General features: G+C 36.4%; 1 protein-coding gene across 1 annotated transcript; it reads left to right on the top strand.

The window, feature by feature from the left end:
* Nucleotides 1-143: 143 nt before the first annotated feature.
* On the top strand, nucleotides 144-20032 carry ccdc88b (coiled-coil domain containing 88B). The gene is made up of 29 exons (XM_084430210.1): nucleotides 144-698; nucleotides 1272-1420; nucleotides 1562-1670; nucleotides 4026-4095; nucleotides 4192-4250; nucleotides 4393-4476; nucleotides 4563-4703; nucleotides 4822-4964; nucleotides 5399-5480; nucleotides 5592-5750; nucleotides 6704-6850; nucleotides 7040-7217; nucleotides 8171-8286; nucleotides 8376-8465; nucleotides 8581-9189; nucleotides 9588-9767; nucleotides 10918-11258; nucleotides 11804-11930; nucleotides 12299-12697; nucleotides 12874-13035; nucleotides 13307-13584; nucleotides 14711-14854; nucleotides 15334-15520; nucleotides 16728-16873; nucleotides 17018-17131; nucleotides 17229-17380; nucleotides 18774-19070; nucleotides 19164-19229; nucleotides 19814-20032. The coding sequence occupies exons 1-29, from the start codon at nucleotides 639-641 to the stop codon at nucleotides 19864-19866; spliced, it is 4842 nt and encodes a 1613-aa protein (XP_084286336.1). The 5' UTR covers nucleotides 144-638; the 3' UTR covers nucleotides 19867-20032.
* Nucleotides 20033-20673: the final 641 nt, after the last annotated feature.

The following is a 20673-nucleotide window of genomic DNA, read 5'->3' as shown; positions in this document are numbered from 1 at the left end:
ACTCCCAATCTCGAAAAAATATCTCACTCAAGTCACCTTGCAAATCATGCATTACTGTATTTGCATGTAGTTTGTATGATTTATTTTAAGTGCGTTGTATCGACTTCCACTGACACGAATAGATTTTATTTCCTGTGTTCCCCACACACCGAGGTTGTGTCTCAAAGCAGAATGATCAGCCTTTTTAGATAGCAGTTGGGGGCAACAAAGCGCATACTGCATTTTTGGTCATCAGAGACTCGTTCATGGAGAGTGGCTGCGAATAGATTCTCAAAGTGCATCACAAAAATGAGGTCTAGATAGGCAGCCTACTAGGTTTTGAGAAACATCCTTCAGTTGTGGTTTTGCTGTGTTGAATGTGGAAACGCGCGTCACGGGCGTCATGCTAACACGAGGACGCGCAGAGGGGAACAGACCCAATGCAGTGCAACTCTAGATTCCGGTGTGGTTTCGAAGTGTGACTAATGAGCGAAGGGAAAGGCACAGAAAGCAAAGATGTTAACAGTTAAACATATCTATCTTGACAGTCTGTTGTCAAGAGAATTACGATAACCATGAATGTACTCTTCAAAGTCTGTTATTTAAATAATCCATTGTGTTTTATGGAATAAAACTGATCAGGTACGGTACAAAAGAAGATGGACGTAAACGTTACGGAAATGTTAGAAGAATTTATGGGAAGTGCACTTGTTACATGGGTAGGTGGTAAGCAAAAACAATTAAAGTTATTTGATAGTCTTCATTTTGTTAGGTAAAATGTTTTGTAAACTTTTCAAACCAGTTCAGAAATATTCTAGAACTATGATTGATGTTCAGAAATCAGTTCATGTACATTTTTTTTTGTAAATCTGATCATTAACAAATAAACAACTGATCAACATGTATGCTGTTTCCAGCTGAAAATGTCATATTACACAGTTAACCGTGTTTTGCAATATTGTAGTTGGTTTCTGGTCCAAGTTGATAGACCATCTTGGACTAGCAACAAACTGGCTACTAGCTGGCCACAACTATGTATATTTTTTTGAAGCTAATGACCAGCTAAACACAATAACATGTTAAAAAACACAGCTTTCAATAGCGAGAGACATCTTAAAATATCTTTAGTATTTAGAAGTTGTAATGAAACGTTGAATTTACTTAAGATTCTGACAAACTTCAGGCACAGGAAAAACCAAGCATTCAAACAGAGAACAAAGATCATTTATACTCAGATCCTACTCAGTTATGCACCTTGATATGAACAGGGAATTGTTTTCATTGTCTGCAAGGTGCATCTATTTGAGGGTATTGTCGATGAGGAGGAGACTGGATCACTCTCTCAGGAATACATGGAAGTAAACTTCAACTCCCAGAATGCAGTGAGGCAGTACCTGAATCTTACAAATGGAGTCTACCTCAATGAGGTCATGAGGATCATGTAAGAAAGACTCAAAAGTGTAAAAATATTGCTGTTTGTAAAAACTGTAGTTTGATTTACATTTCATTGATGATGGCCTAGTTTCAACAGTGACTCAGCTAATGGCAACGTTTTTGTTGTTTGTTTGGTTTCTTTAATCAGTGATCCCAATCCAAAGGTAGAGCAAATCTACCACAATGTGGGTGATGACAAGATTCTCAGAGTGCAGAACTTTTCCATCCTCAATCGACACCTGAGATCATACTATCAGGTACTGAATTAAAGAATCAATCAATTTACTATGTGAAAACATGAGAAATGTCTTTACAAGGACATTCCACAAATACATTATATTGCTGGATGAACTGCAAAATCAACTAGAATCAAAATGCTGCCAGCACCTGATGGTAAAGTTCAGGTAAATAGTGTATGAATGGACAGTTCGCTATAGCTCACTAAACAGCATGTACTGCGCCTGTTGCTGTGGAACAAGTTAGCCATGTTTGTTTTTTTTGGTTTCTGTGGTTTCACTTCTTGTTTTCAATGTCCTAGCAGTGGACATGTTTTTTGCACTCTTTATTTTCACTCATAGCATGTTTGGGAAATTTTCAAATGAAAATGAGATCATGATTATCTGGATTTTTGACATTACTCTTTTAAAAGTTCAATTGAAGTGTGCTTTCCAACTCCACAGTAGTTGGTTTATCTGTGAGGAAACTAGCTGATTAATAATTGCACTGAATACAGGCAGGTGATGCATACATTTATGTAAAAGTGTAAGGGAAATCTGATTTGATGTAACCAGTGTTGTTATTGTTAACTGAAAGTAAAGCATTTAAAAATTATTTTCGCTAACTTAAATAAAGCTAAAATAAAATATAAATATTAGATGAAAAACATTTAAAAACTGAAGTTGAAGCACTAAAATTACTAAAACTATAGCTAGGAATAGAAATATATAAAAATACCAAAAATATAGTTTGTACTGTGCAACAAGCATATAATTACTAAAACTTGAAAAATAAAAATAACAGCTAATTCAAAATATTAATAAAGACCACAATGGTAGGCCTATATAAATAATACTGGATGTAACTTGCGACCATTTCTTAAAACAATTTCACCATTTTGCGCAACTCTTTGCCTTCACTACTTTATAAAATTTGCATAAATAATTTATAGAATTATTAAATTAAAACAGCACACCACACCACATTAAAGCGAGACACCCAGGTGAATAGGGTAAAAAAAAACTAAAAAAACATAAATATCACCACACTTCACCAGTTGATTGATTACATTAATAACAGCAAACATTTTTTGTATTAAAAGTTTTCTGAAATTTTGTTTAAATATGCAAACGAGGCGTTGTCTAATTAAATATGCACTAATTTGCATACATTTCTAGAACAAAAATCTGATTATTGGATTAAGTCAGGTTTAAAATAGTTTCATTTATTTGATATATTAGAGGTTTTTACCGAGGGGATATTTGATATCTCTATTTATCACTCAAATCAGAAAATACTGTCAACAGCCAAAAATAATTACATTTTCTGAATTTTTTAGGAATAAAATGTTGTATAAAATCAGGAAAATTACATATGAACAAACCCCTTTGTAAAAACCTTCATAATATAGATAAGAATAAAACTGTACATTTTGGTGTATGTAAGTGTTACTGAAGTGGAGATTTCTGGCTCAATGTAGGAGGAAAAACTCTTTTTGAGAAAACTGCCTTTAAAGATAATTATATACTGTAATTGAAATCTACTGATGCAAATAGATAAAGTGCTCTAAAAGATACAGTTAAAAGTGTATTTTGGATGTTTTCTGTCCACTAGTCTGAAAAAACACTTTATGAAAAGCCAAAAAGCCCATTAAAAAGCCCATTAAAAAGCCCATTTAATGCATTAAAAATATGTTTTTGCCTGTAGTGTCTCCCCTTAAGTACCCACATGTCTGTTTTTAGTTGCACTTTATTTCACAGTCCTGTTCCCTAATGAACATACTATTTACTTATTATAGTAGTTACAATAACTGGGTAATAACTAGGTACTAACCCTGAACTACACTGCAAGTACATGTTCTGTAAAATAAAGTGAAACCGTATTAACCATATGTGTGTGATATAAGAACATTTACAGAGGATGTAGCATTTTGCAGTGTTGGCTAAATTATCCTACATACACTTACAAAAAAAGTACCATGGTAATTGCATGGTTTTGAATTTGGTTTTATAGTTTTCTTTAAAGTACCTTGTAATAATTTGTAAATACCACTGTATATGAATTTGGTAATCATTCAGTGCCATCCTATAAATCACTCTGTATCATGGTGTTGCCACAGTACTTTTTGTAAGGGTGAGTATTTTTTAAAGGCATTAGAAAATTACCTACTGTAATAACAGGATCATTAATCATACTAAATGAGATGTCAGTTGCCGCAGATTAAATAAGCCTATTTTCCACAATCTTGCTTGTTTCCTTTTGGCCATGATTGCTTATGAATAACTTTCTTCTGTGCGCCAATGTGTGTCATACTTAAACCTCTTACTTTTGCATTGTCTAGGATGACAGTAAAGCACCAATGGTTGTCGTTTCTGTAATGCGTGTTTCTCTTTCAGGAGAATCTACAGCAGCTGGTGCTGATGCCGCTACCAAATGTTGCTGTTTTAGGTCGAGATCCCCTGACAGGTGTGATTCTGTTTATTACATAAACATGAAAGAACAAAAAAGTGCAAATTTTTAAGTAAATATCGTTGGGTGTCATGTCGGTTTCCCTTTCAATAGAGGGCGCTGTTGCAGAGCTCAGAAGACTGCTACTGTTATTGCTGGGTTGTGCAGTACAGGTAACAAAGCACTGTAAACATTTAATATCTTTAATGGAGAGTTTCAGCACTGTTAAATGGATTAGAGTATAATCTTGAAAAACATATTGATGTTTACAGTGTGTGATTAATTTTTCTGTTCCTATGACTCATTTTCACCCAGTGTGAAAGGAAAGAAACGTTTATTCAGCAAATTCAGTGCTTGGACATTGATACACAAGCAGAGATTGCACTTTGCATACAAGAGGTCAGTGAATTTTGAACATAACCTGAGCATAATCTCAAACTAAAGCGTGTAGTGTGTCACTAACCCTGTGATCCATCATGTTCCAGGTGACCCAGGACCCGAGCGCAGTGCTTCCTTTGGAGTTTGGAGACATGTGTCGGCTGAATGGAGCCGAGCTGCAGACTCTCTTCTGCTCCATGGCCAAACAGATCCAGAACCTGCTAGGCCAACGAGACACACACTTGGAGGTGAGAGAAGAACTTATGTTGGCATTTTCTTGTGCTAGTAGGTGAGGCTAGATTTGAAGTAGTGTTCAGAAAGGGTGTTCTTTAGCTTTGGATGTCTCTGTTATCTCTTGATATTTAGAGGATAGCAGAACTTATGCAGGAACGGGAAACATCTACAGCCCATATAACCACGTCGAGTGGGTTTGGTGATGGACCGCCTGAAGGACTGGCTGTGCAGCTAGCAGAAGGCAAAGCTAAACTTCGCCGACTCAAACAGGAACTGTGAGTTGTTTTGCTAACGCATATGTGATGTTTAATACGTGGATGGACAATATACACTACTGTTAAAAAATTTGGGGTGAGTAAGTAATCATTTTTTTATGCAGCAAGCATATTAAATTGATCAAAAGTGAACCAAACTTTTGAACGGTATTTTCATATGTATTTTAATTTTATTCAATTCAAGTCCCTTTTATTATTATAATTATTACAAGCAATGTGTGTGATTTGAGTTGAAATATCAATAGATACATCTTTTTTGTTTGAACTTCCCAACATAATAACATTGGTTTGTGAATTTCAGGCGGGATTTCTGCTTCTCTAACCAACGAAAAACAGTCATTATTTTTTACAAATTTAGTTTGGTTACACTATTCTAGTGGCATAGAAATTACGCTTCACCTTTAAAGATATTTACAAATCAAAATGCTTTACAGGGAGGACACAGGTGATCAACTAATGGATTACAAGCAAGAAATGCAAACTATGGAGGAAGAAATAAAGAAACTACAGAAGGAAGTGAGCATAATACACTAATAATAAACTGTATAATGATCATTAAAACTTGTGTATGGACACTGGATAGATCCTCATTTCACTGACATACCCTCCTATGTTTGGTTGGCTCAGAACCGATCGTTGCAGGTGGAAGTGCGTGTGAGCCGGGGTGTGAAAGATGAGTTGGACTATCTGCGTGAGCGTGCAGCCAGAGTGGAGCAACTGCAGGCGGAGCTGAAAAACAGCACACATCGGCTCCGCAGCATGGAGCTGTACCGCACACAGTTGAAGGTAGAGGAGGAAATATACATCAGGCTGAAACATCATGCTTTGGAATGAAGAAGTGGCGTGCTAAAATCTGGAAATGTTATTATAATAGGATAATTTGTGCTACTTATGACATGTATTCTGGCAAATGATTAGTTTAATGAAATGAAAGTTGTAGAAAAGCAAACCTAAAGGTAGGCTACATTAAATTGTATGAAGTTACGTTTAAATGAATAGTTCACCCAAAAATGACATTTATGTCATTCACTCACCCTTCATGTCGTTCTAAACCCATAAGACTTTCTTTCTTCTCCTGAACACAAAAGGAATTCTGCATATTTAAAAATACATTAGGTTGAAAGAGCAAATACAATACAGTTTAAAATACCATGCATGTATTTACATGGTCTTCCAAGATACTTCAATATTGTGAAATACTATTACAGTTTAAAATGTTTCTAATAAATTATATTTAAAAAATATATTAACATAGAGTAATGGCAATTACTCCAGTCTTCAGTGTCACATGATTCTTCAGAAATCATTCTAATATGCTGATTTGATGCTCAAGAAACATTTATTATTATCAATGTTGAAAACGGTGCCTAATAAAACACTTGACTAATATTTTTGTGGAAACTGTGATAATTTGTTTTCCCCGTGATATATCTTACGAACCGCAAACTTTTGAATGGAATTCAGATTAACCAAGTGGAGAGCTTTAATCTGGAAATAACATTAGCTTAGTTATTGGATAATTAGTTATAACATGCATACAGGCAAATAATCAACTTTGTGGAACAAAAGCTTAAAAAAAAGTTGCGATCAGTCATAAAACATAATCATAAAAAAATAGACAGACAAGACAGTTCCTGGTCAGCAGAGTGAACATTCTGCAAAAATATCACAGAAGAAAATAAGTCAGACGGGTTTAGAACAGCATGAAGATTGGTAAAACATTTTCTGTGGGCCTACAGGAGCAGCAGCAGTACTGCGCCTCGCTGCAAGAGAACAAGGCTCTTCTGGATGAGCAGCTGGCTGACGCTCGGGCGCGCTGCACTGCTCTGCGGGAACTGGAGAAGGAAAATCTTCTTCTCAGGCAGAAGCTTGTGAATATGGAGGGTGTATGACTGACTTTATGAACTTATAGAGCTTTATTGCCATGAACTCATTTTGATTGATTATGCTGAGCTAGAAGAAAACTTCTAGAACTTACTTTGGAATGTATGAAGTTAAATGAAAGAATTGCATTCTTCTAAAATGTATGATGTACATTCATTATGCTATATGGGTACATAATTGGATTTGTGTAGGAGCGGGATATTGAGAGACAGAGGGTAGACGAGCTGTTGGAGATGAATATGAGTCTGCAGGTGGATCTCACGCATCAAGTTCATTCTGTGGGTGTCAGTCAAAGAGAGACTCATCAGCAATTCCTCCAATCAGACCTAGAGTCCGACGAGGATGTTCAAGAAATAATGCCTGAGATTGGTAGGTTTAATTATGCATGATTTGATATTATGACTCAACTGTCACAGCTGACATGTGTACGTATATCAATCATATATATGCAAATCAAGCTGTCATGTTTAGAAACAGACATTTATGAATACATTTACATCCCATCCTATCACGCCCACTCAATGTTAAAGGGATAGTTCTCTCAAAAATCTTAATTGTCATCATTTACTCGCCCTCATCTCGTTCCAAACCTGTATGTTGTTCTTTTGTCTGTAAAACACAAAAGGAAAAGATTAGCATTGTTCTGGATGTTCTTTTCCATATAATGAACATGAATGGGAACAGACAGTGCTGAGCTCCAAAAATGATGACAAATAATACTTTCATGTTGATTTTTTATCTTTTGTTGAAGCTTGACAGTGTTCATCCATTTCCAATGTGTGGAAAAGAAAAGTGTAAACATCTTGCCTTATTTCTTATGAGTTGGCGATAGAAATTTCATTTTTGAGTTGAGGGATAGTTCTTAAAGGGAGGAATAGTTCTTAAAAAGACAGGTCATTAAATGGATAGTTCTCACAAAAATAAAAAAATTCTGTCATCATTTACTCACCCTCACATTGTTCTAAACCCATAAGCCTTTGGTTAATCTTAAAAGCAAAAAATAAAAGCCTATATTAAATCTGTTCATCATATAAAGCGATTGTATCTCTTCACAAGACTTAAAGGATTAAACCACTCAATTAATATGGATTCATTCTATGATGCCTTTATGACTTTTTTGGATCTTCTATGTTTTGGTAACCGAAAGTAACAGAAACCTTCTTTCATTAAAAATGTCTTAATTAGAATTTTGAATATTAACCAAAATCGTATGGGTTTGGAACAATGTGAGGGTGAGTAAATTATGAAAGAATTTTTTATTTTTGGGTGATCTATCCCTTTAATAACGTGTCTACATGTCTGTCTCTCTTACTGTCATTTAGATCTGAAGCCTCTAAGTGAGGAGGTAAATGAGGCTTCCTCTCTGAGGCTCCTGGGAGCTGAAAACGAGAACGCTGAATTGAAGAGACGACTAGAGCTTCTGCAGGCTGAGCAAGAGGTCAGTGGATCTTTAGCCAGTTTTATCCTCTGGCAACAAAATGATTCATGTCAATTCTCAGGTTTCCCATGTTCCCATCTCTCATGTAGGCTCAGCAGGCCAACTCCCCTGAAATGACTGAAGAGCTCCAAAGACACATGGACCAACTCTCACAAAAGCTTCAAAACACCCTCAAGGAGGTGAGGCCCTTTAGATGGATTTAAAGACATTTATTCCAAGAATTTTGTCTACTGTCATTTTGTCCTCATCTCAACTCTATGAATCAGGCCCTGTCATTTCTCTTTCAACTGTTAGCTGGAGTGTCTAAAGAATGAAAATAGCAGCTTGAAGATAAATCTCGAAGAGCTGAGGACAAAACAGAAAGACCTAGAGGAAGAGAGAACAGCCTCTGAGGGAAAAGATGGGGAAAAGACAATAATCCGAAGAGGGGAATGCGAGGGAAATTACACCAGAAGAGAGAAACATGATGGAAAAGAAGGCGTAATAAAAGCCCAGAGAGAAGATGGAGAGGGGGGAGAGGGGGGCAACGTAATCCTCAGCGAGAGAGAAAAGAAGGTTATAGATGAAATGAACAGCAAAGAGAGAGGAGAGGCAGAGGGTGAGAAAGAAATTGAAAGGAAGAAAGACATCACAGAAGAGACATCTCAGACGTTCAGCACTGAAGCCCAGAAGACAGAAGAAGATAAATTCTCCCAAGACACTCTTGCCCTGCATAACCAGCTTCAGCAGGCCCTGGAAGAGGCTGACAGACAAACCACTTTAGCCCAGGATTTGCGCTCCAAACTGGCAGAGCAGACTAAGAAGGTCTTGGAGGCAGATCATAAGCTGGTTTTCCTGGAGGCTGAAAACCAGCGGTTGAAGAAGGCAGCAGAGAGCCTTATGGGGGCTAGGAAACAGATAGAGGTAATGAACTATCAAGCTGACAAACAAACACACAAAAACAAATGACTACATCACTGCAAAAGTTAACAATCCACTCAAAGTAAGATAACAGTCCAGTCGATAAAGGCGATGACTCACCAAGTATAAACGCCACTAGCAATTAAGAAAGACATACAATATGGTAAATAGACCTGTGTAAAACAAAGACTATTTCTCACAATAATTACTTTTTCCACTTTTAGCCATTGTTTCATATGGCATAATGATATGGCATTGTAATTCTAAAAGATGCCGGTTTGATTTCCTTCAGGACCGATCCATGAATCATCACTATTGTGCCTTCAAGCACGGCATTTCGCTTTGATTTGCTTTGGATAAAAGTGTCTGCTAAATAACCACTTAATGTGTTTATTTGCCAGGTGCTACAGGGTGAATCTATGCAGCAGGAGGAGGAGCTGATGCATCTGCGCAGTCAGGTGGAGTTTCAGAAGATGGAAGCTACAGTGATTGCTCAGTTAGAGGGAGAGAGAGCAGCCTTGGAGAGGGAGAGAGAGACTCTCAGAGGCACCATAGACTCACTCAGGGCTGCGGTACGCAAGGTGAGGCAGGTTATTTGTTCAGCCTTTTGCTGTACTACAAAATATGGATTACATGACTAGGGTAACATTGAGATTAATGGTGCCTACATTAAAATTATATAAACAATATCAAATTACACAATGGGCAGAGCATTAGTGTGGGTAACAGTAATGAGATGTCAATAGTTGTTGGTAATTGGTCTTTAAAGTGGTAGTTCATAAAAAAAGGAAAGTTCTGTCATCATTTACTCACCCTCATGTTGTCCAGACTCCAAACCTACTTGCTTTCTTCTGTGGGAAGCAAAAGAAGATACATACAATTAACGTAAATAAGAACTAAGGCTGTCAATCTCCAAAAAGGATAGAAAGAACCATAAAATTAGTTTATATGAATATATTAGTCCATATATGCTGCATTATATGGATTTGTGTGAGAAACAAACCAAACTATATGCTTCTCACAAATTTTCATCTTATAACTCTCTTATTTTGTATGTTTAATGTCAGTAATGCCATTGGTTCTTGCATGTCTCATGACTGAACGTGATATGCCAACTTTAACTGTAGATTTAAGAGCTGCTCTGAAACGGGAGATTTTTAGGGAAAAAACACATTTTAATTTCAATTTAAATCCATATACAAAGCTATCATATAGCTTCAAAAGGTGTTTAATTTAGCATACAAGTCGTGTAGATTACATTTATGTCAGTAAGATTTTTGTTTTGAAAGAAATTCATACTTTTATTCAGCAAGTATACAGTAAATGTGTAAATTCTTACAAATTCTTACTTACTTTTCAACACTGATAATAAAAAAGAAATGTCTCTTGAACACCAAATCAGCATATTAGACTGATTTCTGAAGGATCATGTGACAATAAAAGCTTTGCCATCCCAGGAATAAATTACATTTTAAAATACATATTAAAATGGCACAGGTATGAAGCTTTTTTTTCTTTTGAATGCTCATTCACCATTCACTTCCATTGTGTGGAAAAGAGCTATGTAAAAATCTTCTTTTGTACTTCAGGGAACATTAACAGCATACAAGTTTATAGAGATATGAGCATAAGTAAATTATGACAGAAATCCATTTTTGGGTGAACTATTTCATTAAATCTGAAGAAAAGTGAGTCTGTGTTTGTTGACTAAGAGCAATTATTTTCTCATAGGGTGATCAGTTAGAGCTGACCAACCAAAACCTTAAGGCAGAGTTTGAAAGATTGGGGCGGACCTTGGAGTCTGCCAGGCGGCATGAAGAAGAGCTACAAGCTGAACTACGAGAATCCGGAGTGGAGGTGGAGTCTTTGACTAGAGGACGGGAAGAAGCTCTGCTTGAAGTCACGCGACTGGAGCAGGAGAAGGAAGCGTGTCAGGCAGAGCTGGACAGTCAACGGCGTGAGCAACGACAAAGAGAAAGAGAGATGGCCAGACTTAGACAGCAGCTGGAAAGCACAACATCTGCCCTAGAGCATGGCAACAAGCGAGCCTGCAGTCTAGAGGCGCAAAACAGGTACAGACAAACAATCATGCAATAGGGTCAAAAATTGGTCATTATTTACTCATCCTCATGTTGTTCTAAACCAAATATTGTTTGAACTTTATGCTTTTTTCCATTGTCATGTCATCGTGAACTTGTTTAACAAGCTCCAAAAATGACCAACCCCCCACCACACCCACACAAACACACAAAAGTAGTTATGACTTGTGCACTATATTTTAGCACTTCTGACCCAAGCTTAAGTAATCATTCATTGATAATCTTCTCCCGCAGCTTTCAAATCTCTGTTGCTCACACAAATCATATAACTTCAGAAAACATTGAATATACTGCACAAGTTGTACGGACTATCTTTATGATACTTTTAAGTTGCCTTTTGGAGTTTGTTTGTTTTGAATTTTTTTTGCAAAAACACAAGGATGAGTATACATTTTCATTTTTGGTTGAACTATTCCTTCCACACCGAACCCGAGTCCTTATATCTGATCTTATGAAACAAATAGCAAGGCATAAGAATAATACGTGTATCACTCACTACATCTGTCATCTGCCCACAGACACATGTGTCAGGAGGTTTCTCAGCTCAAAGAGGCATGCGCACAGTTCGAGGAGCTGCAGAAGGAGAATCTGCAGCTCGGTACACTCAACGCTGAGAGCAAGGCCCAAATTGACTCTCTAACAAAGGTCTGTGCAGTATTCAAAGTCTTTGTATGCGATATCTGAATGATAAAAGCAATTAGTATAGCGCCTTGGTACACCATATTTCTGCAATTATGTTTGCCTGGAGGTCCCATTGAGCTGAGATATTGCAAAATGGGCCGCTTTGAATATTTCCTTTCAACCAGGTAATTGTTTTCAAGTTGCTTTCTTATCTGAAAATCCTCAGTGCAATTAGATTTCCCCTCCTTGGACAACTGTGCTGAAAATGCATCTTTGTGAGATTAATGAAAGCTCTTATAGCTCAGGTTTTCCTAAAGAGGCACTTGGTTGGTTCTGGATGAAGCTGGCTAGATGCAGCACTTGTCTAACTTTAATATCCCACTCACAACCAGGATCTGGCTAATGAGAGCGCCCAGTCCCAAGAGTTATCCAATCAGGTCGCACAGCTGAACCGAACACTTGAAGAGCTGCAGAGCAAGCTTGAAATGGCAGCTACACAACAGCAACAATCTGTTCCAGAGGTTGCTTTTTCACCCCCTGACTCGCACGCACAAAGGATCGAGGGTTGTGAATCAAACAGACAGTCTCCACCGCTGGCAGAAGGCCCCCAGGAGCCCACTGTCAGTATTGTAGATAAGGATAACCACAACCAGAACTCAGGGCCCACAGACTCTATCTATGCAGCACAAGACACTGAAAACGCACTGAACAAACAACCGCACACAATGGCAGAGACTGGCATTGGAAGCCAGGAGGCACTGAGTCAAAGACTGATAAATACGGAGAGGGAGGTGAGATAAAAATTCCAAAAGCCTACTGAAATGTCATGCCGTTTTGGGCCCCTAGAGCCATTTTACGTATGTCTTTATTTAAACGTCATTAACGATTACATTCTTACATTTTAAATGAACTGATAATAACCTGCCAGCTCTGTATGCTGAATTCTGTACCTATGGTTGTATCCCAGAATGCAATGCTGCAGCGAGAGCGGGAGGTGTTGCTGTCTCAGCTGACTCAGGCTCAGTCAGCCTGTGCTCAGCTCAGAGAGCAGTTGGACACCCTGCAGCGCCACTCCATCTCGCTGCAAGAGAACTGTGCTAAATTACAGGCCCTCAACACCAAACTACAGGTGAGTACTCTTGATCGATTGTGGGTTGCTGGTCTCAAAATGGACCTTTGACGCTGAAATAAAGGCTGATGTTGTTTTAGAAACTGACATTTGTTTAAATCCATATTAGTTTAGTAGTAGGTGGACACTCACAAGTTTCAATCATACTGTTGACGGATCCTAAATATACAGCACTTTAAATTATACAGGTTTTTAATAAACGTGTTATTTTCACCCGAATGATTGCACTCTCATTATATCTGCCTTATTTCACCCTCTCTCTCTCCCTCAGGTGGAACAGGCGTCTCTGAGCTCCGAACATGCGTCTGCGTTGGCACGTGGCAATGAGAGTGAACTGCGGTGTGCGGCTCTGGAGGCCGAATCGAGGCTGTGGCTGAAGGAGAAGGAGGAGTCAGTGATGCGCCTGGAGGCTGTAAGGCGGGATCATGATAGATTGACAGCTCTGCAACAAAGACAGGAGGCGGAGTTAGAAGAGTTGTTGGTCAAACACAGTCAACTGAAAAGCAGCAGTCGCAGTCTAGAAGCTCAGTATAAAGACACTGAGGCCAGGTACAGTGCCTCAGACATTTAATTTAATTTAGAATAATTATTTATTTAAAAATAAAGGAATTTATAATAATGTATTTAATTAATAATAATAATGATGATTTTTAGCTTGTTCACATAAGAGGCCTAAATGAATTAAATGAATTAATGAATTAAACATAATTTAAGATTGTTCACATAATCTTATCATCATTTGTCTAAAGTCCATCTGTGTCAAATCGAAATATGAATACACATGGCTACAAACCGATAAATATAACATACAACTTCAAAAATGAGTGAAATAATTGAAGTGTAGATTCCCAAAAAATTATGTTACACAACGTAATATACACTGCCTAGCCACAAAAAAGAAAAGTCACTGTTTGCATTTAAATAGGCAAATGCTTAAGAGTCTATGATTGAATCATTATTGCTGTGATTATTATGTTTCTAGCATGTTATATGTTTGGCAACATTTATTTTTTAATCCTAATTGATGGTGTGTGTAGCTTTTCAGTTCTTAAACGACCATGTAGAAATACACATCATAGCCATATTTCAGGATTACAATGTCAAGATGTACAGGCTCAAATTGTGAAAGAATGGTTGGCAGGGAGCATGAAGAATCATTTTCACACATGAATTGGCACCTCTGAGTCCAGACCTTACATTCATTGAATGTCTTTGGGATGTGCTGGAGTAGACTTTACAGAGTGTCAATACAAGATCTTGACCAAAAATGTATGCACCTCTTGATTGAAATAACATCAACATTTATTTCCATCAAGAGGTGCATCAAATCTTTTTTTTTTTTTTTTTACCGGGCAGTGTGTAATATAACAACATAATATTACAAAAATTATATATTATAGAATTTATATATATATGTATATATATATATATATATATACACAGAAACTTGATGAGAATTTTGTGTGGTTTGGAAATAATAAATTGTATATTTATATAAACATAATTATTATACTATTGGTTTACTGTTATTGTTGTTCCACATGCCTTTATATCAAATTAAACTGGAACTTAAATTGACATTAGCTGAAAAAATACATTCTCTTAATTTATGATTTTTCCAAATTACCTTTCATTTAAAGTTTGTAAAATGTTCTAAAATACCATACTTGTCTAGATATAAGGAGCTGTTGGAGCGAAAAGCACAGTTGGAGGAGGCAGAGGAATCGATACGCATGGAGAGACAGAAAATGGAGAAAGTGACACAGGGGCAGGTGGAGAGCGAGAAGGAGCTTGAGAGATTGAAAATGGACAGTGAAAGGTGAGAGGAAGTCATAATTGCAGTGACCACAACACTGGGTTAAAGTAACAGTTGAGCACACATTCATAAGAAAGAGAGAGGAAGTGATGCTAACACCCACCACAAACTGCATTTCATCCAGTGTGAGAAATTTCACCAGAGCATGAGTCATTTCAAAGCCCAGTTTCAAACAGTTGTTGCCATGGTGTGAAAGCCTAAGAAAAAAATATGTACAGCTTGTTGCTTTGGTGAACAGGATGATAGAAAAAAAAAGTACATAATCCGAGAGGAGACGGTTTGCTTTTATTCAGTATGTTTAGTTAGCTTTAGATTGGGGCTTTGATTACTAGTCTAGATGAATAGACAGACAGTTGTAGAGACAGACACACAAAAACATGTCTGGGCTTCACCTCAAAATAAAGAGAAATGAAAATTTTGGGTGTAAAATAAGACTTTGACCTTCGTGAGATTCACCTGTTTAATATATGTATTATGTGTAGATATCAGAACATGCAGAAGGAGTGGGTTCAGGTCCAGTCCGAGCTGCTGGCTCAGAGTTCAGTTCTGCGGGCAGAGTTGAGTACGGCTCAGCTTGAACGGACCAGGCTGGAGGGAAAGCTCAACACTCTTAAAGAGCAGAACCAACAGCTGGATCTCAATAACGTCCGTATCAGCAGCCAGAACCAGGTCTGAGCACAATGCGCATTATGACAATTCTGAGTGGAATTTATATAGAGTACCTGTCAAAAGTTTGGAAACATTGCAATTTTCTAATGTTTTTGAAAGAAGTCTCTTATCTTCACCAAGGCTGCATTTATTTAATCAAAAATACAGTAAAAACAGTAATATTGCAAAATATTATATATAAAAAAAGTTTTCTTTTGAATATATCTAAATGTAATTTATTCTTGTGTTGGCAAAACTGAATTTTCAGAATCATTACTCCAGTCTTCAGCGTCACATGATCCTTCAGAAATCATTCTAATCTACTGATTTGAAACTCAGTTATTATCAACGTTGGAAACAGTTGTGTTGTTTAACATTGTTGTGGAAAGTTGATACTTTTTTCAGGATTCTTTAATGAATAGTTTAATGAACAGCATCTATTTGTATTTATTACATTTATTTATTAAATTTATGAAAGAATGTGTTAAATAGAAATCTTTACTGTTACGTTTGATCAATTTAATGCATCCTTGATGAGTAAAAGTATTAATTTCTCTCTTCTTTCAATCTTACCACAAATGTTTAAATGGTATCGTTGTTTCCACAAAAATGTTAAGCAGCAAAAACAACACTGATTTCAACATTGATTGATTTTTTAAATAATCAGTAGTTTTATTTAGCAAGGACACATTCAATTGTCAGTAAAGACATTTATAATGTATAATGTCTAGAAAAGATTCTGATTTCAAATAAATGCTGTTTTTTTTTTAAACTCTCTATTCATCATATTATCATGCAAAAAATGAATCCACAAAAATATTAAGCAGCAACTGTTTTCAACACGTATAATAAATAGGAAAGATTCGATTATTTTATAGATTATAATAGATTTACAATTTTACTGTTCTTAATGTATATTGATAAAATAAATGTAGCCTTGGAGAGAAAAAAAAATATATATATATATATACGTGTGTGTTTGTGTGTGATTTTGTGATTTAAAAACATACTATAAATTACTAAGCTAGAGACTAGAAATTATTATTAATTTTATGTTGTAGCATTCATTTTATGCCATACTTTTTTAAGTTTTAAATTTAGAAACAGAACTTTATTTTAGGATTATTTGCAGATTTAGATTTTGTGTTCTCAGACTTTTGGATGCTGAGATTAATCACATTAACAAAAAAAAACAATATTATTGCCCTAATATTTATGTGTGTTATAGCTCCTTACCCAGTTGAAGGCAAACATGGAGGAGGAGAACCGACATCTAGTTGAGCAGAACCAGAATCTGGCTAAAGAAAACAAAGCCCTAATGGAGAGCAGCCTGGAGAGCCGAGACCAACACCACAACCAGCAGAGAGAGTACCTGTACGAACACACACAGACAAAATGTGTAGCTCATATTTGTCCACTACTTCCACGTACACCATGTAGAGCGTCCAGCAGTGGACCACCTGCATCAGTAAATAACTCGCTTTTTCTCTCCCATCTGTCCATCTCACTCCACCTCAGTGACAAGTTCAACGAGCTGCGGAGGGAGAAGCAGAAGCTGGTGGAGAAGATAATGGATCAATATCGGGTTCTGGAGCCGGGTCTGCCTGGCATGTGTCCACCTAAACAACCAAAGTTAGTCAGGCTTTAACATCCGTCTCTAGCAGACCTGTCACCACAGACTCATTGCTTAACTCATGGTATGCTCTATTTCACTCTCTTGTGGCTTCAGGAAGTCAAACTGGATAGCGGACCGCATGAAGAAGCTGATAAAACCTAAAGGTGGAAGCAAAGAAGGCCGTGCTCTGTTTGTTGCTGCTGGCAGTATCGAGAACCTTGCGGATGCTGTAGACGGTGCGCCCATCTCTCCAGCCCCAGTGCCTGGTGAGACCGCAGAGCTGTATGACCAGTGTAATAACATTAGATATATTGTACAGAGCGTAAGAGAGTGCCAATAAGTTAAGACTGCAGGGTCCCCTGGACTCTGTAAAACAGAAAAAAAGGTCCATAACAATGAATTATGCTATTCCCTTGGATCACAAACAGAACAGTAATTCTGTGTTTATGTGAAGGAACAATGGAATGGAATTTGCAGATCAAATGAATAATGCATATTGAGTGTATACAGCATTTAGATTCATGGTAATATAAATACTAAATAGCTTAACAGTACTTGTATATTATATTTTCTATGTCTACATGTTATATAATATTTAACATGGCATTAACTTCATCAAGATTTTGAGCAAATAAGAGGAATTGCAATTTTTGTAATATTTCAAATTTGCCTCTATTTTAATCAGTTTTTCTGGTAACACTTTACAATAACATTCATTATTTAACAGTAGTTAATGTATTAACTAACAATGAGCAATACATTTGTTACAGTATTTATTAATCTTTGTTAATATTAGTTAATAAAAATACAGCTGTTCATTGTTTGTTCATGTTAGTTCACAGTGCATTAACTAATGTTAACAAATACAACTTCTGATTTTAATAATGTATTAGTAAATGCTGAAATTAATATTAACTAAGGTTAATTAATGCTGCAGAAGTACGGTTCATTCTTAGTTCGTAGGTTGTTAACTAATGAGCCTTATTGTAAAGTGTTAGCGTTTTTCTTTATGTCATTCTCATAAAGAGTCCTGTGTTTTGACAAATATATAAATGTAACTTTTTACAGTACAATTTAGCACTTTTCTCTCCAAATTCTCATTTTACTGTTATGTATCTGGATGCACTGTTTTTATTTTTGAATTCTCGTTTATTTTTATTGACGATTCTGATTAAGTTCTGATTGCCATATATTATCAATAAATTAAAAGTAGCACAAATATTAATAATAGTGTATAAATACAAATACAATTTTGTATATATATATATATATATATATATATATGAAGAGTTCAGATGCAAAAGCCTCTAAGTGCCATCTGAAATTTTCTTCTAGAATGATAAATTTTATCAAGCTCGTATATTTAAGTTCAGTAATTTCACTTAAAAGCCAATGAAAATGACCTATTAATTATCATTTAAGTGAAATTACTGAACTTAAATATATGAGCTTGATAAAAATTATCATTCTAGAAGAAAATTTCAGATGGCACTTAGAGGCTTTTGCATCTGAACTCTTCATATATATATATATATATATATATATATATATATATATATATATGTGTGTGTCTAAATTTTCAGGTTTGTGAGATTCATCCATAAGAATATCACATTTTTTGTTTTACAAAATAACACTCTTCAATATTTCTCCGCTCAGTTCATGAGGATCCCATCAGTGCTCCAGTCTCCCCGAGTCTACTAAGGAGAGTTGCATCTCAGGCTGAAGATGAGCAACCCAAGGCTAATCTGCGGACCGGTCGGCGCAAGCTGGGCTCCCGGCACGGCTGGGCTCTCGGCAGGGGCAAGGGAGGAATTTCCCAGTCTTTCAGTCCAGGAGATCAGCGCGCACAACCTCGTACCCGCCTGCGCTCTTCCCAAACAGGCGCCACGGCCCTCTGGGAATATGACGGCAGTCCTACACCCAGCCAGGACAGCCCAAGTGAGGAGGGGAGAGGTGAGTAAAGATAATCCATTTGCTGAAGGTTGTAAAATAATATGGATTTGTTTTTATTCTGTGTTGAGAATAATATGTGTATGTGTGTTTTAGTTGATAGTGAGGAGAACATCTCACCTTCACACTCAGATGTCAGCCGTGTATCATCTGGAACTGAAGGTCAGTCTACAGCAGTGGTTTTCAACTAGGGGGTCATAACAGTCTGATGCAAATAATAGTGAGAATTTTAATTGTATATATAGTATAGCAAGATTAATAGGCTTATCTTTTAAAACAGGACAAAACACTTCCTGTATCTTTTGTTTTTGACATCTTGGAACAAATTTAATCTGTCAGCTGGTAGAAGCTTGACCAATTAGGTGGATGCCGACATAGTGACATGATCTCCTGATCAAAACTAGGTAAAGGTAAAAGAATAGAATAAAATACAATACAGACATTAAATATGGGTTCACTTGCAATGAGGATAAACAGATTGTCTCACAAGACTATGAAGTCAATATAAAAGCAAGCAGTCTATTATTTTCTATTCATGTCATTGTCATATTATTTGAAAATAATGTTGGGATAACTTATATTGTCAATGAATATATACATTTAACATATACAAAAATATAAATTTCATTTGTTTGCTTTAAATTAGGTATTGTGAAAAGCCACTTAATCAGTAAAATAAGAAATTCCTTTTATTTATTGAACATGCCTTGATTTCATTAACAAAATCTTTTCTTTCTCTCCTGTAGATTTTCACTCCAGTTTTGACAAGCCACAGGACTCCGACAACAAACAAGCTTAAAGCATTCATATTTTGTCAATACTCATTTAACTACTTGTATCCATTGGTTTTGATTTTCTTTTTTACATATAAAACATCTGTATAGCAAACGCTTACAATACGTAATGGTTAAACAGCACAGCAGTACATTTATTGTGGGAAAACAAATAAATGGATTTAAAGCACATATGTATGATACAGCCATCATATTTATAGGCGTGCAACTGCCATGAGTTCACTGAAATATTTATTATACTAAAATATATAGTGGATAAGGTTGCAGTTCCAATATCTCACCGCTATGTGGCACTATAATGCCCAGTGGTTGGGGTGCTATTGCCTTTGGATCTGTATAATTATGAGAGTGTCTTATACAAACTGATGCTAACAAGATATTTATGAGAGCAGATTAATTCATTCTGTCTCGTTGGAAAGAAGCTGACACTTTGGAGACTTTGACATTTAGGAAGGAGGCAGAAGATGATGGGGGTCTTAAAACAACGTGGGTGCGGGCAAAGATTTTTATTTTTTTTGACAATCCTTGGCTGGGGTTAATCATAACTCAAAAACGACAAATGGAACGCTAATACAATTCATGAATTATGCAGTTGTCATGGCAACATTAATCAAAATGCGTCAGTCCGCAGACCTTTTTGTCGATGAATTGATGATATACTGAGCACGACGATGCACAGAGTTCAGAGACTCATCCAGTAGACCACATTTTATGCAATGTCTTAAAGATGCAGCATTCAAAATGTTTAGACCAAGCACTTTAAATCAATTTATTGTCATGAAGATGCCAAAAACACTATTTTTCCAGCCTTG

Source organism: Rutilus rutilus (genome assembly GCF_951802725.1).
Source record: "Rutilus rutilus genome assembly, chromosome: 14".
Classification (NCBI taxonomy): domain Eukaryota; kingdom Metazoa; phylum Chordata; class Actinopteri; order Cypriniformes; family Leuciscidae; genus Rutilus; species Rutilus rutilus.
The sequence above is the reverse complement of the archived record's forward strand: the minus strand, read 5'-3'. Positions and strand labels throughout refer to the sequence as shown.

Bases quoted from the DNA above. Each gene is read 5' to 3' on its own strand.
- ccdc88b (XM_084430210.1), top strand. From the start codon at position 639: ATGGACGTAAACGTTACGGAAATGTTAGAAGAATTTATGGGAAGTGCA. The intron at 9,768-10,917 runs GTGAGGCAGGTT...ATTTTCTCATAG, and splicing joins TCAGGGCTGCGGTACGCAAG to GGTGATCAGTTAGAGCTGAC. The intron at 17,132-17,228 runs GTTAGTCAGGCT...TTGTGGCTTCAG, and splicing joins TGTCCACCTAAACAACCAAA to GAAGTCAAACTGGATAGCGG.